The sequence below is a fragment of the Hipposideros armiger genome, unplaced genomic scaffold, assembly GCF_001890085.2.
Source record: "Hipposideros armiger isolate ML-2016 unplaced genomic scaffold, ASM189008v1 scaffold_14, whole genome shotgun sequence".
Lineage (NCBI taxonomy): Eukaryota > Metazoa > Chordata > Mammalia > Chiroptera > Hipposideridae > Hipposideros > Hipposideros armiger.
This window is the reverse complement of record NW_017731364.1, coordinates 4886203-4902328: the sequence shown is the minus strand read 5'-3', so window position 1 is coordinate 4902328 and position 16126 is coordinate 4886203. Positions and strand designations below refer to the sequence as shown.

The window sequence follows — 16126 nt, the reverse complement described above, 5'->3', positions numbered from 1 at the left end:
GCAGATCTCGTAAGGAAGAAGACAGATTCTGTNCACACACACACACACACACACACACACACACACACACACACACACACACACACACGCACATGCACAGTGACACAAATACCTATTTGAGCCTCTCAGCTATTTTCTCTCCAGAGCTGGAGCCAGCCACATGGGATAAAGGAGAGAAGTGGAGGAGCAGATCTCGTAAGGAAGAAGACAGATTCTGTTCTGTCAGGTTCCTCTGAGTGTGCGTAAGAGCCAGTCAGAGGAGAGAGAGAGAGAGGAGAGAGGAAAAGGCAGAGGGAGAGAGGGGGAGAGGGGGAGAGGGGATGTGTTGCAGGCAGGGGAAGGCGTGACCTGAATGGAGAATGCCAGCCAATTCCAGAGACACACAGGGACCTCAGAACAAAGATAAGGCATCGCTGACACCACACCAGGGACGAGCTCATAGACAAGTCAGGCCGGGGGGGAACAAGGCCAGGCAGCCAGGAGCACCCAAGGCAGGAAAATGAGGTGAGTGCCAGGACAGGAGTGGGCACGGGTGTCCCTTCAAGGACCAGGTGTCAAATAACCCTGGAAGGTCTGACCTTGTCTCTGGGCGGACTCAACCTGCATGTCCTATGGGTGGTAGAGGGGGGTTTCTCCTCAACCTTGGGGGCTCTGAGAAGGGAAATGAGGGCTGGATGCCTTCCCTGGGGCTCCGGAGACATGCAACTTGAAACGGGAGACTGTGCAAATCCTGCCCCAAAGCTGCTGAGGCTCTGATTTCTCCCTCTGCCAGCATAGGGTACTGCCTGCTGGCGGATAGGACTTTCCCCCTGTTGCCCACAAAGCTGATTTTTTTGTTTTCTTCCTCTGCTAAGAGCATTGGTTTATCTCTAACACTTTGTGAGTTAGATATGTATTTTTGTGTTTATTTCTTCTGACCGGAAAAGAAACCAGCTTCCCACAGTTTGGCTCTGGTTTCTTAAACCTTCAGAAGTTGGCCAGTTAAAACCTCAATTTAGAAAACTAAAAACCGGTCCCTGTTCTACAGTCCCCTATAAATTTCTGCCTTTCTCACTGAAACCAGAGGCAGCTGGTGGCATGAATCAGGCTATCAATTGCACCAAATGGCTCTTAAAGGGATACCACAAATTAAAAAAAAAAATTAGCCTTTAGATTTCTGAACCTAGGACTTTAAATTCTAATTGTTTTTATGCTCTTCAACATTTCCTATTCTTCAGACTACACTTGATCCTTCTTACTAAACATTCTGTATAAGTTTTCCTCTGTAAGTCTCAAAACCACTACCATCATAATTATTTTTACTACTTTAAGTGTTAATGCTATTAAAAATACCAAAAGAAAGAAAAGAAGGGAGAAAGAAAGAAAGAAAGAAAGAAAGAAAGAAAGAAAGAAAGAAAGAAAGAAAGAAAGAAAGAAAGAAAGAAAGAAAGGAAGGAAGGAAGGAAGGAAGGAAGGAAGGAAGGAAGGAAGGAAGAAAGGAAGGAAGAAAGGAAGAAAAGACTCTGTGGATGTGTTAAGTCCCTAAACACCTCTTTCCCATTAATTTTCTTCTCAATTGGAAAGAGGGTTCTATTTGTTTCTCTTCTGCAAAGTCACCTAGCAACTTTTCTGAGCCTGGAGTCAGTGAGGGGACTTCAGACTGTTAACCCTTTCAACTCAGATTATCTGTGGTTCAGAGAGATAATCAGGTCTTTAAGGTTAATTCAATCATTCTGTTCTTTTTAAATCCATTGTAATTTGAAACCTGCCATCTAACTTCATTTTCTTTTCTCCTAAAAGAGGTGATCTTTATGTCATCTACATGGAATGACAATTTGATCTGTCACTATTTGAAACCCACCCTACCGCCCAATGCTCCAGACATACCAAACTACAGGGTTGACTGACAGCTCTGTATCGTTGCTTTTACTCATCCCTTAACCCAGAGCAGCCCTCTCCCTCCTTTGGTACCTAGGGGACCCGATTGATTGAGTCAGCTCAAACATCACCTTCTCTCTCCTGGCCAGCATCCCCAGCATGAGCGTCCCCTCCTTTGTGCTGTCTTTGTCCTTTGGGGCTACATCTCTTCTTGTCTTTGTAATATTTCCTTGTTTAAACATCGACCTCCTTTTCCAAGGCTGAATGTTTCTTAAGGTACAGAATCTATGTCTTGTCCATCTTTGTGTGCCCAGCACCTAGCATGATGTCTGTTTCCTATTAGGCATTCAATAAATATTGGCTGAATTGAAGTCAGTTGTTGAAATACCAAAAGTACTATTGGAAAAGCATTCCACTAGAAGTCTTTAAAGAGTCTTGTCTCACATAGAACAGCACTTCAGAGTTTGCAAAAACACTTTTATAGGCACTGTCGCATCTGGTCTTCAGATTGTGGATAAGGTAAGGATTGATGGAGAAGTGAGGATAAAAGCAGTTAACTTGCCCAAAGACACACTGACGATTTTTGAAAAGGCTCAGACTTAAACTTGGGTCTTTGGGCTCCAAGTCCAGGATTTTTTCTACTGTATTTCACCGAACTCTCCACCAAGTGTATCAGTCTATACTGGCAGCTCTCAGTCCTAACTACACGTTAGAAGAATCTGTAATGCTTTAAAACTTGCCAATGACTAGACCTCACTCTAGACCAATTAAACTAGAATCTGCTGGGGAAGGGCTTTGGTATTAGTGTCTTTATTTAATTTTCACATAAAGCCATGGGTTTTTGAATTATTTTTCACAGGATTAATTGCTTTGGCCCGATGCCTGGGCATAATATGGGCAAGGACCCAGCTTCCTCTGTGAGCTTTTGTTATTCCCTTCTTCTGTGGAAGCTAATTCACCATATGGTATTGGGCATGACATGTCACCTCTTGGGGTATCCTTTTCATCATCTGTCAAATAAGGGTGTTGTCAAAGGGATCTATACAGCCCCTTTCAACTGTTCTACTCAAAAACAGTCTGGGTGTAGTGTAGGCTGAAGTGAGGGGAGTGAATGGAGGGGATATAAAGTGTTACTCGTTCCACAACCATTGACATACGCAGGCATTTTTATGCATTCCTGATTGCCGGCTCCTATAGTGGAGCCTATGAAAGCCCAGCTTTATACATTACTTTTGACATTTCAAGCAAATGTAGCTAAACTTTTTTGATTAGCTGGAGAATAGATAGCAGGTGTCAGGAATTGTACAGCCGGTGCCTGGTGTATAAGAAGCCAAAAAATTCAGAGTGTGATGGGGAATGAAAGCTGCCACTTGCATTCTTTGATTTGTAGCCCCTAAAGCAAGCAAGCATATGCTCAAGCCCATTATGTACAAGGAGATATTTGTTTCGTATGTTTGACAGTTTTGAGAGGCAAACAAAATAGAACAGAAAGCTTCATAGGCCTTCCTCCCACGCTGACCAGTTGCCTACCACATATGGTCCTGGGCCTCCTGGGGCTGTCAGCAGCCAGCGCTTGACAGACCCACATCAGGAGGCTGAGAGTCTCCTCCATGTGGTCTGGAAAATGCAGACATGGAGAAAGCTGACCTTTCAGCCTTGCATAATTTGGATGCGGCTATTGCAGGGAAGTCCAGTTTGGGAGCCAAAGCCCACTCCAAGCCCCTCCCTGCTTTTCGGGAAGCAGCACGATGGAGTAATCAGAACTAAAGTTTGCTTAGGGCTGGACAGTTAACAAAGCACTTTCAATCTTCCTTTACTGTGAGAGCAGCCCTGTGGGGCGTCATTATTATCACCACTGAATGGATGAAGAAACTGAAACCTTACATGACTTCCCCAAGATGGATCAGATAAATGAACTCAAAGTCTGCACTTGAAGCTAGTTCTGACCCACGACCAACGCGCTCGCCTTCCCAGGCAGCATTGAACCAGAGCCCCCTGTCCTGCGGACATTGGTACATTTCTTCACTTGAAAGTAGGCTGCCTGGACCCTGCAAGCGAGAGCTTCTGAGCTCAGCTCTCCTACGAAGCCACTGGCAAGCTTGGACTTCCGCCTCCCTTTCTCTCTGCCTCTGAGACTGTCCCCCCACAGATTAGTTTAAAAACATATTGACCCTGCCAGTTGGATTAAAACATTTTGTTTTCTTAGTTGTGTCTCACGTGTTGCTATTGTAGGGGCCTTGGAAATAATTTAATTAACCTATTTTCTTTTTGTTGAGAAAATAGTATAGGCCCTTCTAGACAAATTTGAACATTTCATATACAAAAAAAAAAATTAAAATCACCATATTCCCACTTCAGTGATAGCTATTGGTAATACCCTGGTGATAACCTTCTAGGCCTTTTGGCATTTGCTTATTTACCTTTTATGTCAATAGTGAATGAGACAGCTAGATAACCTACGTATATATTTATCTTGTGTTTACACACACAAAAATTCATGTGTATGCATACACACACATATTTGCATCTGTACACTGGGGAGGAATGGTTGGGGAGAAACAGCTTCCTGATTAGCATGTAACTATTAATCTGAAGATGCTGGTATAACTTCCCGGCGTTGACTTTTTGGGCTCTATGACTCAGGCCTCACTTTCTTTCTTTCTGTTATTCATGCATTCATTCACTCATTATCTGTTACATACCAGGCTCTATACTAGTTCCTTTGTATACATGTGCATCATCTTGAATGCTCATGTGAGTCATTCTAGTTAGAGATTATCATCCCCGTTTTACACCTGAGGAGGCTGGAGCTCAGAGAGACTAATAAACCAAGATTTCACAGCCAGTAAGTAGAAGAGCTGGGATTTGGACCCAACTACATCTAACTTCAGGGGTTCTGCCTCTGACGTAGTGCATTGTGAAAGATGCTCTCGTGGAAGCATGTACTATGGGGAGCTATGGAGCGAAGGGTACTCCATAGCCTGGGAAGCTTTGAGCTGGATGGTGGAGGAGAAATAAGACAAGCAGGTCAGGAACGAACAGGGCATATGCAATGGGGTAGCGGGGCCAAGGCATGGATGGGCATAATATGCTCCCAGAAACAAATGCCAGAGCATGGCCGGCACCAAGATGCAGCTGGACCCGCAGATCCACACTAGATCAAAAAGGGGTCCTCAGCCGTCCCAGGGTCAGATGTGCCCCATAGGCACCGTGGAGCAGCATGGTCATATCTGTGTTTTAGAAAATCAACTTTGGTGGAAGACTGCTGAATGGTATCAAGTGGGGGCAGGAAGATCACTTGGTATGCGATAGCAATAGACTAGATAAGAATGTTTAAATTAACTGACTGGAGAAAAGCAGGTGGATTTCTAAAACGTAGGAAGCAGAACAAATAGGACTTATGGAAAAAGTTGATAAGCCAGGTTTGGATGTTTGAGTTCAAGGTCCTTGGGTCTTGCCGTGGGTGCAATCTATTAGAAACCTGTTGTGGTGTATGTTGACCATTAGGGTTTTGACCAGCTTTAGACATTCTGCCTCTTTATTGCATCAGCTACTTTGCGTGTGTTCTGTAAGTTTTATTGAGTTTTCCTTGTCCCTTAAACAACTCTTTTAACAGCCCATTATCTCTGATTCCTACAGCTGGAAATAAGTTGCACGGTCTTGATTCTTTTCTAAGAACACTTACCAAGGGGGAAAAATAATTCTTTCACCCATTCTGTCTTAATTTAAAATTGTGCATACCTTGATTGATTTTGTTAAATTTGTGTAAGATACTGCAGATCCCATCATTCAGTATAAATCTCATCCCACTATTACCAAGTTACCATTACTTACTTCTTAGAAAATTGAACCAAGATTTTATGATTCTTAAATGAAGCTGAGCTAAAGAAATATCAAATTTTACCTAATTGTGAAATTTACATTTTCAACAGAAAAATATGTGTCAGATTCCCAAATGTAGTACTTTCTGGGACAGTTTAATACTATAATGTTATCAAATCCTCAAAAGAGCACAACTGGAAAAAAAAAAACCTTAGAAATCACTGAGTTGCTGTCTTCCTGTATCATCGACGGTAAGTTACCGTCTTCCTGCCCCCAGAGGGGAAATGTAATGACAGCAGGTCAGTGGCAGAGAGATGCTGAGAACTCGGCCTCCTAGCTGCTGGTTTAGTTACATAGTGAGGACCTGTGTCTGTGAAGGTTCAGTAGATCCGTGTCTGTCTTTCAGGTGGCTCCTTCTCTGTCATGCTCTATGCTTCTCCTTGTTGAAGGCTTTGGCCCACACTGTGGAGCTCAACAACATGTTTGGCCAGATTCAGTCGCCTGGCTATCCAGACTCCTACCCGAGTGATTCAAAAGTGACTTGGAATATCACTGTCCCAGAGGGATTTCGGATCAAGCTTTACTTCATGCACTTCAACTTGGAATCCTCCTACCTTTGTGAATATGACTACGTGAAGGTGAGACCTCTGATGTTCCCTCACTGGGCCAGGATCTCTGCTGGAGAGCCTGCTGAGAGTTAGAGAAGCCTAGATGAATTAGGTGCTGTGCTTACCCTCCCAGAGTGGCCATCCAGTGAAGGAGACACACAGGTTATAATATGATGAATGAAGGTGTGGGTGGTATGCTAGGTGTAGGCTGAGTGCATAAACCTAGAAAGGACCATGAGGGAAACTGAGGCTGGCAAAGTGTAACTCAGCCAAACGCAACCTCCTCTTTGTCTTTCTGTTCTCAATCTTTAATGTTTCCTCTAACCTCTGCTCCAAGGTCACCTTTAATTCAAAAAAGCAGAAAAGGGCAGAGACCCCCAAAGTAAGCATTAATCAGACTGGAATGCATCCATAATTATATCCAGGGCTGAGGCATTAGAAAGCATTGTCCAGTTCCCTAAGTAATGATTATGTGTTTGGGAAGTGTAGGGTATGTGGTAGTAGACAGTAGGAGGTGAGGTTGGAGGGTTAGGTTGGGGAGAGATTCTGAAGGGCCTTGACTGTGATGCTAAGGAGTTTGAATTTTATCAGCGAAGGGCATAGACAAGGGCGGGGATCACTATTAGAGGTACATGTAAATAACACACACAGAAGAGGAGCAGGAAATGATTACATCAGCATAATATTCCCTGGAATTTATAGAGAGAACCCACAACAATGTCACAGATGGAAAGCTCTTCTTTAAAAGTAGGGCTGAGAAAAGTTGGAGTGCTTTTTCTTTTTTGTAATTTAAGTAAGAAAATACATTTGGAGTACTTCTGAAGAGATGAGGTTGTATCTGGTTCAAAAAGATGACAACCTACTTTCTAACTTTTCTCTGGCTTCCTGGAAGAGGTTCTCATCAAACCACTCTAGATTAGACTTTGTATATTTTTAGTGTTATTATAGTCTCATTTTTCCACAGCCAGTAATTCGACAAGAGTTAACCTTTTATTAACCAAGATGTTTGATCAACAGCAAAGCAGTGTATTTACACTTGTAATTTTACACTTGTAATCTCATTCATCCTTGAAAACAATCCTATGAGACAGGGACTACTATCCCATTTTACAGGCTAAGAAACAAACCCAAAAAGGTGAAGCAGCTCATCCAAGATTGTATAGCTAGTAAGTAGTGGAGCAACATTCCAAACCCATGTCTTGTGATTTTCAATTGCATCCTTTTTTGGCCACACAAGCGGTGCTCCACTGAGCCCCAGGGTTCTGCAGGGGCTTACCAGGCCACTAGAGGGGAGGAGGCCCGGTAAGTGGGGCTGTGAACCCCTACCCTGCATTTCAATTGTTGGGTGTTCCTTATTATTTATGTCAGGGCTGCATCAAATATCTCATTTGCAACAAGACTTCTGTAACTAAAAACTTCCCAAAATTGGTGGTCCATGGCAGAGTTTCTCGGTGTCAGCACTACTGACATTTTGAGTCAGATAATTATTTTCTGAGGAAAGCTGTTTTGGGAATTATAGGATTTTTAGTAGCATCCCTAGCTTCTACTCACTAGATGCCAATAACACTTCCCCTCTAGTTGTGACAACCAAAAATGACTCCAGAAGTTGCCAATATCCCCAGAGGGGCAAAATCTCCCATTTGAGAACCACTGCTACATAGGATGCTGCCTTTCTTTGAATGGCTTGTTCTCGGGACTATGAGAATTTAAGGACACAAAAGATTTTGTCCCTTACAAAGACAGATAAGCCTAGGAAAATAGCCATTGCACAAGATGGAAAAGAGTAATGGTAATAAAAGACTGACAGAATCAGAAGGGGTGGAACTGATTGCTCTAAGAGATGATGTAGGTTGGTAACCTAGACTGACATGCAGTCTTTATAAATTCATTAAAAATGGAGCCAACGCCTCAGAGTCACAAGGATCGGGCAGAGGCTAGTCACTGAGACCCTAAGTATTAATCATCCTAAATGGAAATGTCTGACAAATAGGTCAGTTATGTCTTCCAGGATATAATTTAGCTTCTGTCAGAGCCAAGCTCCAGGAGAAGATGGATTGTGGGTAGGGAGCATTAGGTTAGCAGAATCCCTCAGCCCGTTTCCCCAACTAATGCTTGTCATAAAACCATGACATTCTTGAATATTTGGGTTGGAGAGTGGACTTAACAGAAGGAAATGACCAAACATTGGCTTAATATGACAGAAAATTCCATAGATTTAGACAAGGCTAGATGTGAACTTTCTAACTGCTTTTTTCTCTCCTTTCAAACATGTCAACCATCTAGAAATTTTGTCAGTGAAAACATTGGCTTGTATTGGTAACTGAGGCCTCACAACCATAGAAGTTACAGGTTTATTTTTTTTCTTTAGCTCAAACAGTGGCTTATTTTCATTATTTCCCCCTTCCCTACCCAAGAATTAACTCTCAGTTCATATGCACTGAACAGTCATTTCTCACAAGTTTTCTTCTTGTTCATACAGATGCCAAGTTTGACCTTGTTAGGACTCCTTTACCAAGATGATAAACGCACAATAGAGGGTTTAACTCATTCCTTTGTCCAACATCACCCCCACCCCCACCCCCTGCTTCAAATTCAGTCTCCTGGCAAGGCAGGTTAAGGAGCTGACATCAGCTACATTTCATAGTGGAAAAAAATGACAAGGTACTTTTGAAGGGCAACAATAGAATCTGAGGACCTCTTCTGACGCTGAATTAAGGACACCGGAATACATTTCTACCCAAAGCTTGGCCTTTCTGGCTGGAGGACATTTGGGAAATTGATTAATGTTTTATATCCAGGGTGATGAGACACCTTCCTGAAAGCCCAAGGAAATGGAACTAGACCCCCTGGAAGGGCAGCATGGTCTGGGGTTCTTGCCTGGGATTCAGGAAATGCCTGTTCTAGTCCCATATTTGGAATTAACTCCCAAATGATCTGGAGTGGACGAGAAAATCTTGTAGCATTCTCTCTGTTCCAAAATTAGACTTGTGACCTGTGGGCATAGCCAAAGAGTCATCGCTTCAGGCAAGGCAGAGGCTGAGCTACCTACTACCTGAAGTGCTTTGCAGTCCTTGTATCTCTGATTCAGACACATTTTTTTCCAAAATATTTGGAAGAAGGGGTTAACATATAGGGCAGGGAGGGCACGATGGATTTCTCCGCTTGTGTTTGCCCAGCTGACTCCCTTCCAGAATGCCATCCCAGCATTGGCATTAGCCTCCCTGCAGAGGTTCCAGCAGTTATGAGGCCTGAGCAGGCCTCCCTTTGCGGGGTGCTGCACCGTGGTCGACTGACAACTGGAGCTCACGTGCAGACAGGCCCTGTGCCCTCGGCCACACATGCCCTGCAGAGTTCCCCTCCTAAAGTCAAGAACCCACAAAATATCGAGCTGCAGGGGCCCTCTGAAGACTCATCTAGTCCCATGTTGTTGTTGTTGTTGTTATTACTGTTTTTCAAATTTTTCTGCCTAGTGAACGTTTCCTTTTAACAAATCCTCTAGCTCAATATAGAAAACAGAAGCGGGGCTGCTCAGGTTGAAGGTGGTTCTGAAACTCACCCTGCTCACTCCTCCTCCTTCCTCGGTCACCCTGAAAGTCACACCTTTCAGGAATTACAGCTTAACTGTTGCTTAAGTTCCCGTTGGACAGAAGAGGAGACTGAAGCTCAGAATTCAGGGACAAGGCTAGCACCTCGGAACTCCTAAACCCAGGCACCTTCCACATAGTTGAAACCCCTTCATTTTTTCCAATTGCCCCCCCCTTGACCCCAGAATATATGTCTTTCTTGGCTACAAATTAGAAGGAAGCACTTCCCTTTCCATCTGAATAAAGCATGAGAATGCCATGCCTCCCCCAAATAAGTCGATATCTCTCTCCAAAATTCTGGGGTTTTTTCATCTGTTCCATGAGAAGGTGAGATGAGATGATCCCTAAAGTCCTTTAAATCCCAGAATTCTAATTCTAACCTTTCTTGCCAGAACTTTCCAGTTGACCCTACCAAATTCTCATTATCCTAGTTAGGATAATGGCAGAAACCAGTAATAATATGTTACAACGGCCACTTCTCAAAAGTTCCATGGCCATAAACACTCCAATGAAAGCCTACTGTCTGCTGGGGATGCCTTAGTGACATGTCATTTAAAGAAAACTGGTAAACATATCATGCCACCACTATCCTTTTCTAAACAATTTTAAACATCACTGATTTCCATTTGATGGGATAATGTCCCTTTGTTTTGAGGCTTTTTCACGCTGTGACTAAATTCCCCTTGCAGGCTTAGAAGTGGGTTTATAGGGCCCTCCAACTCACAGGAACGCTTTCTGGCCCAGCCCAAACCCACAGTCCACTCTTCCCACCCTGGCTCATCAGGGTGATGATGACCAAACTGCTGACACTGCACATCGGTAGCTTGAAGAAAAGCAGGACTCCAAGGCTGTGGTCCGGATGCTCTCATTTTATAAAAATTCCTCTCTCCGGCCTGATTTCCCTCAGTCCTTGGTCTTCAAGGCTCATGCACATCTGCACGACAGCATCTGCTTCCTTGGAATGTGGCTACAATGTATGGATTCCTGCAGTACACAGACGAGGCATACAAATTACAGCTGGTTAATGCTGTAGGTGAGGGGCAGGGAGTCGGTAGGCCTGGATCCTTGTGGCTGTTCTCTGCTAACGAGGTAACCTTGGGCAAGTGACTACTTCTAGAGGGGACTCTGTTTCCTCCTTTCTCAAATACAGGGACTTGAACCAGATGGCCTCTAAGGCCATCTAGCCCTAATGTTCTGTGCATCTAAGACTTCAAAAGTCATGATTCAACTCCATCATTATCATGATTGAAGCCCAGGGAAGGGCAGTTTATTGACCAAGGTCACACCGGGACCACAATTTATATCTCAACACCCTCAGTCTTTTATTCTTTTAAAAAATTTAATGAAAATGGAGTCCCGTCTTGTGGATGCTTAGGTTTTCAAGTGTAATGTATTGTAATGTAAGTATAATGTAAGGCAAGTATTGTCTATAATCAAACATACTCAGTCTCTTAAATATAATAGTGCACTCTCTTTCAGTATGTCTAGAAGAGACTTTTAATTTCTCAGAAGTGCAACAAATTACAGTTGCTTTGGTCGAGTCCAAGTGGTCAGAAAGGAGCCCAGGAGTTATAGCTACTAAAAGAGGTTCTTAGAAACCAGAACCTCCAAGAAGGCACTAGATTCACCCATCTTACTTTCCAGTTTGCTCCATTGGAGAAGGAGATAATAAAGGCCTGCATTCAGCTTTTATTCTCTCTCTGCCTTTTTCTCATTGAGTGTGGATAGCTCAATTGGCATCTGTTAAATGCTCATCTGATGTAATGCCACTGTTCTCCTGTTAACCCAAAATCCTTGATGTATTTGACATTTCTTCTATTCTTTCCCCTGCTAGCCCCTTAGTTCCAATACTTATTCCTCTCATCTACTTTATTGCAATAGCCTCCTAAATGTCTATCAGCTATCAGCCTCTCCCCATCCAGTCGACTTTCTATATATGTCCAGAGAGATCTTCTTAAGACATTGCTTTGATTGTGTCATTCAAAACCTTTCAATGTCTCCTGAACCATCTATGGGATGAAATCTAAGAATCCTACTGAAAACCTACCATAAGCTGGACACTGCCAAAGACCAGGCCCACGAAAATGAGTTAGATAGTACCTGCCCTCCAGAAACTCACAGTTTTGTAGTATGTTATGGGACAAGTATATAATTAATAAATTAAAGCTGGGCAAATAACACGAGGGTCATGAGGCAGTATGTAAGCTGGGGAGTGGTCATTTCTGGGTGTTAAAGGGCAAATAGGAATGCAACAATGCAATCCCCTAAGCTTCTCAATCTTCCTAAGCATCAATTTTGTCATCAGTACAAAAAAAGTTTATAATGATACAGTACGTTCCTTCCAGGTTGTAGGAGGGCTTAAATGAGATGATGGCTATGTGTGGAAGCACTACCACAAAAGGCAATCATGCTCAATGGTTCAGAAATCAGGTTTTAGAGCCAGTCAGACCAGATCCTGCCTCTACCTCATGTTGTAAGATGTGGACAATAATAATGCCTATCTAATGGGCTAATTGTGAATGCCAGTTGAGATAAATGCTCTAATGATATACGAGTATGTCTAACATGTATGTAATTAGCTCAATAAATACTGTTATAGTGGTAATGATGGCAATACTGTGAGTAATAAAGTGCCTGCTGGTATCAGTGGATGCTCAATGAATGACAGTTTTTTCATCTGCTCTGACTCTACCACTAACGGGCCATCTATGGCCTTGTTCATGTCACTCAGTTTTTTTCAAGCAATTTATGGAAAAGTACTTTGAAAGAGCCGATCAAATGCAGGAAGTTGTTCATTTCCTCTTGTGCGTTTACCTTATAGTAACACAAATGTATGGCAGTTTCTAATCTATTGCCTCATTTCATTCTTGTGGATCAGGAAGAGCAGGGAATATTATGCCTAATTTACAGAAAAGGAAACTGAGCACAGCTTAAGTGGATTTGTCTAAGTCTCCACAGAAAATCAGGTCTCAATCCCTGATCTCCTTACTCCCAAGTCATGATTTTGTCTCTCCATTTGTCCCTTCTCAGAACAAGTTTTATCCTGGCAGGAACCTTGAGATGCTTCCTGGCTATGCATTACTCCTAAGGCAACATTGTCTGTCGGGGTAATTTAGTAAAATGGGAGGACCTTGAGGGTTCCTGTGTTATCTAGATTTTGTTAAAGAACTCTCTCTTTTATCCTAATTTTGAGAGGAATGTATTTTACCAAAAAAATATATATTAATAATACTTGAAAATGAAGCCTGAGCTATGAAGGATGGGAAATACCTGATTTATCTCTTTGTGGTTCACAAGTTCTAATGGTGAACTCAAGGTCATTCCACTAGACTGTCAGCCTCATAAGTTCAGGACTCATGTCTGTGTTTTTTCCCAGCAGTGAGCACAGTCCTGGGGCAGAACAGATAAAGGCATATGTCTCTTGGTAGTGAGCAGATGGAAAGGACTCTGGTCTAAAAATCAGCCAGACTTCCACTGAGACATTGGGGACGTCACTTCTCTGCTCTGGTCCTCAGTTTCCCCATCTGCCTGGTGAGGAAATTGGACTAGCTAAACTCTGCAAGCCCTTTCAGCCCTGATGGGCTGCAACTCTCAGTCCACTGCCCCCTTCCCCAGGCCTCAGGGGTCAGTCTGCATCCTGCTGTATAACTGAGTGATAAGTCCCTCACATGGCCCTGCTCCAAAGTGACTCCTCTGACCCTCGGCCCTTAATTTCTGTGCAGAGCTCTGTGTTTACTCAGAACGCGCCCTCGACCTTCAGGCTGTGGCTGTGACTGACCCCAGAATTGCAGCAGCTCTGCTAACTCTATCGGAGTGGACAGCAGGCCTTGGCTCTTGGAAGAAAAGAAAAATGAGAAATAGATGAATGTTTCTCATGAATTTTAATTGTATTCCCCGGTGGGATTCTTTCACTCCTGAGATACTGTGTCCCAAACACCAATTCTGGCTGATTCAGAAGAATCAAGAAGCGAAAATGAGCTTCAGAAAAGTGTGAAAAAAGGCTTATTTTATGCAGGAAGAGCAAACAGCACAGGCTACAGGGTGATGGAAAACAGAAGGAAGGTCAAAGTGCTGGGGCAGAGAATGTGCTCAGTGTAGAAGTGCTGGTGCTCCGGGATGGCAGTGCACCTGGCGTGCAAACCTGTGTGCTTGTGTGTACACAGGTGGCTCTCAGACACACCTTCGTAAAAAGCAGAGCTTGAGTGTACTTTGATTTCCTCATAGAAGGGAAAGTTAGGGAAGGAGAGTTGTTCATTTATTCAACAAATGTATTCATTGAATGCCTACCATTTACCAGAGCTTGGAGTATAGCAGTAATTAAAACAGACGAGAATCCTTGCCAGGTGGATGTTCATTGCACTGGGGCAGCGGTTGACAAACTTTTGAGATGGAAGAGCAAATCCTGTCCCTCACAACAATTTAAAACGTATTCGAGAGCCATAAAAACAAATGAAATCACCATTATGTGAATAATATCCTTTAAAAATTTTATAAATGAAACTATGGTAGTTTCATTTTCATTCTCAATTTTACTTCAGAGCCACATGTACGTATCCAAAGAGTCGCATGTGGCTCGTGAGCTGCAGTTTGCCAACCCCTGCACTGGCGGAAACACATAATAAATATTAAACATGATCCATAAATAAATTATATAGTAAGTAGTCAGGTGACAGGCTGAGAAATCAGGGTAAAGAGGGTCGTGTGAGTCGAGGTGAGGGTTATGATCAAAATGTGTCAATCAGCGTAGTCCTCATTGAGAGGGTGGCACCTGAGCAAACATTTGAAGTTGAGACAGTTAATCATGTGGTTTTTTGGGGGAAAAGCATTCCAACCAGAAAGAACAGCCCATGCAAAATCCCTAAGATGGGAAATGCCTGGTGTGTTTGAAGACTAGCAGCATGGCCGCGTGGCTGGAGCAAGGACAGGGATAGGGAATGAAGACAGCGAGGTTTGGTGGGGAGCAGGGAAGCAGAGCCTAACCGGCAAGGGCAGACTCGACAAGCTGCTTTCACACGGATGTTTCATTTGACCTCTTGACTCTTAATGTCCACCTTGAATGTTTGCAAAAACTCAGCTTGAACACAGTGGTGTGTTTATAAATGATTAACTGGATCTGGACTGGGAGGTGGGTTGGGAGCATAGGGAGAAGAGAGGCACAGTAGCATGCCATCCACCACTCATACTAGACATGAACGACCTCAAGAGCATAGATAATAGTAACATGATGAAATGGGGAGGTGATGAGTTTTTATACAACTTGTTTTTAATATATATTGCTTAATTATAAGTTTATGAAACAATTTTTTTATGATGGCTATGTTGAACAACAGGGTTACAAAAATCTCTGTCAAGTTGACAATTGGTTCCTATAAGCTGGTACAAGCCAATCCCCGCACGCCATTTTCCCGGGGGTGGGGGTTAAAGTGACACACGACATATGAGTGGCACAGCGGTGACCAGGTTGTTTAGTTCCTATTCCAGCTCCCTGGAAGGATTTCCGTGGGAAGATTTGAGAAGATACATTTGGACTGGGGTGGGGCAGGGTGCTAGGCAGTGGCAAAGGAGCACACCAGCTCACACATTCCTGGAAACTGCTGAGTGAGAGTGACACGGGTCCCTTCTCTACACTCAGCACTTAATCACAGCTTTCACTCCAGTCTTGACTGTGACTTACCTTGAGCCAAGTGGCCAATGCAGCAGAAGAACACAAAAAGGCTTTGTTTTTTCCTGTCCTCAGGCAATTTTCCTGAACTGTTTAGGGCTCAGCCTCCCAGTGCCTGAGGGGATTTGCAAGTGAATGGGCTTGGCTCTGCCGGGTGGGGTGGGGACTCTGAACCATTCACAGGCCAAGAAGCATATAAATCTTTCCTGGCCCCTCCTTCCCAGCCAGGAGTCCTAGAGTCTTCTCCACCCCCACTCCTGCTCCTGCTGAGACGGTGGGCACTGCCAGTTTCCCACCTGCGGGACGCCTGCTTCCCAGGCTCCCAGCGACCCCTCCCCAAGCCAGCTCTTTCTTTGCTCAGGCTGCCTGGAGACCATCCCCCTTTCAGTCCAGAGCCCTCCTTGTAAATGACAATCCTTGCTGTAGCAGTGGGATTCTTAGACTCTAAAACCCTGCAAGGGAGCTGTGTCTCAGGCCCCCACAGTGTTCATGATCTCTAGCACATGAATATACACAATGCCTTCTTAGGGGTGCCCCCAGCTGCATTAGGAGGTTTGAACTGGGACTTCCAAATTGGTAAGACTACTGTACTG

At 43.7% G+C, this 16126-nt stretch overlaps 1 protein-coding gene across 3 annotated transcripts in view; it reads left to right on the top strand.

Moving 5' to 3' along the window:
- The first annotated feature begins 336 nt into the window (after positions 1-336).
- Positions 337-16126, top strand: part of MASP1 (MBL associated serine protease 1) — a 63158-nt gene continuing 47368 nt past the window's right edge. For all 3 annotated transcript variants that reach the window (XM_019623484.1, XM_019623475.1, XM_019623490.1), the window contains exons 1-2: positions 337-504; positions 6086-6317. In XM_019623484.1, the coding sequence (XP_019479029.1) occupies positions 500-504; positions 6086-6317 (237 nt within the window). In that variant the 5' untranslated portion in view covers positions 337-499. The remainder of the gene's footprint in view (positions 505-6085; positions 6318-16126) is intronic.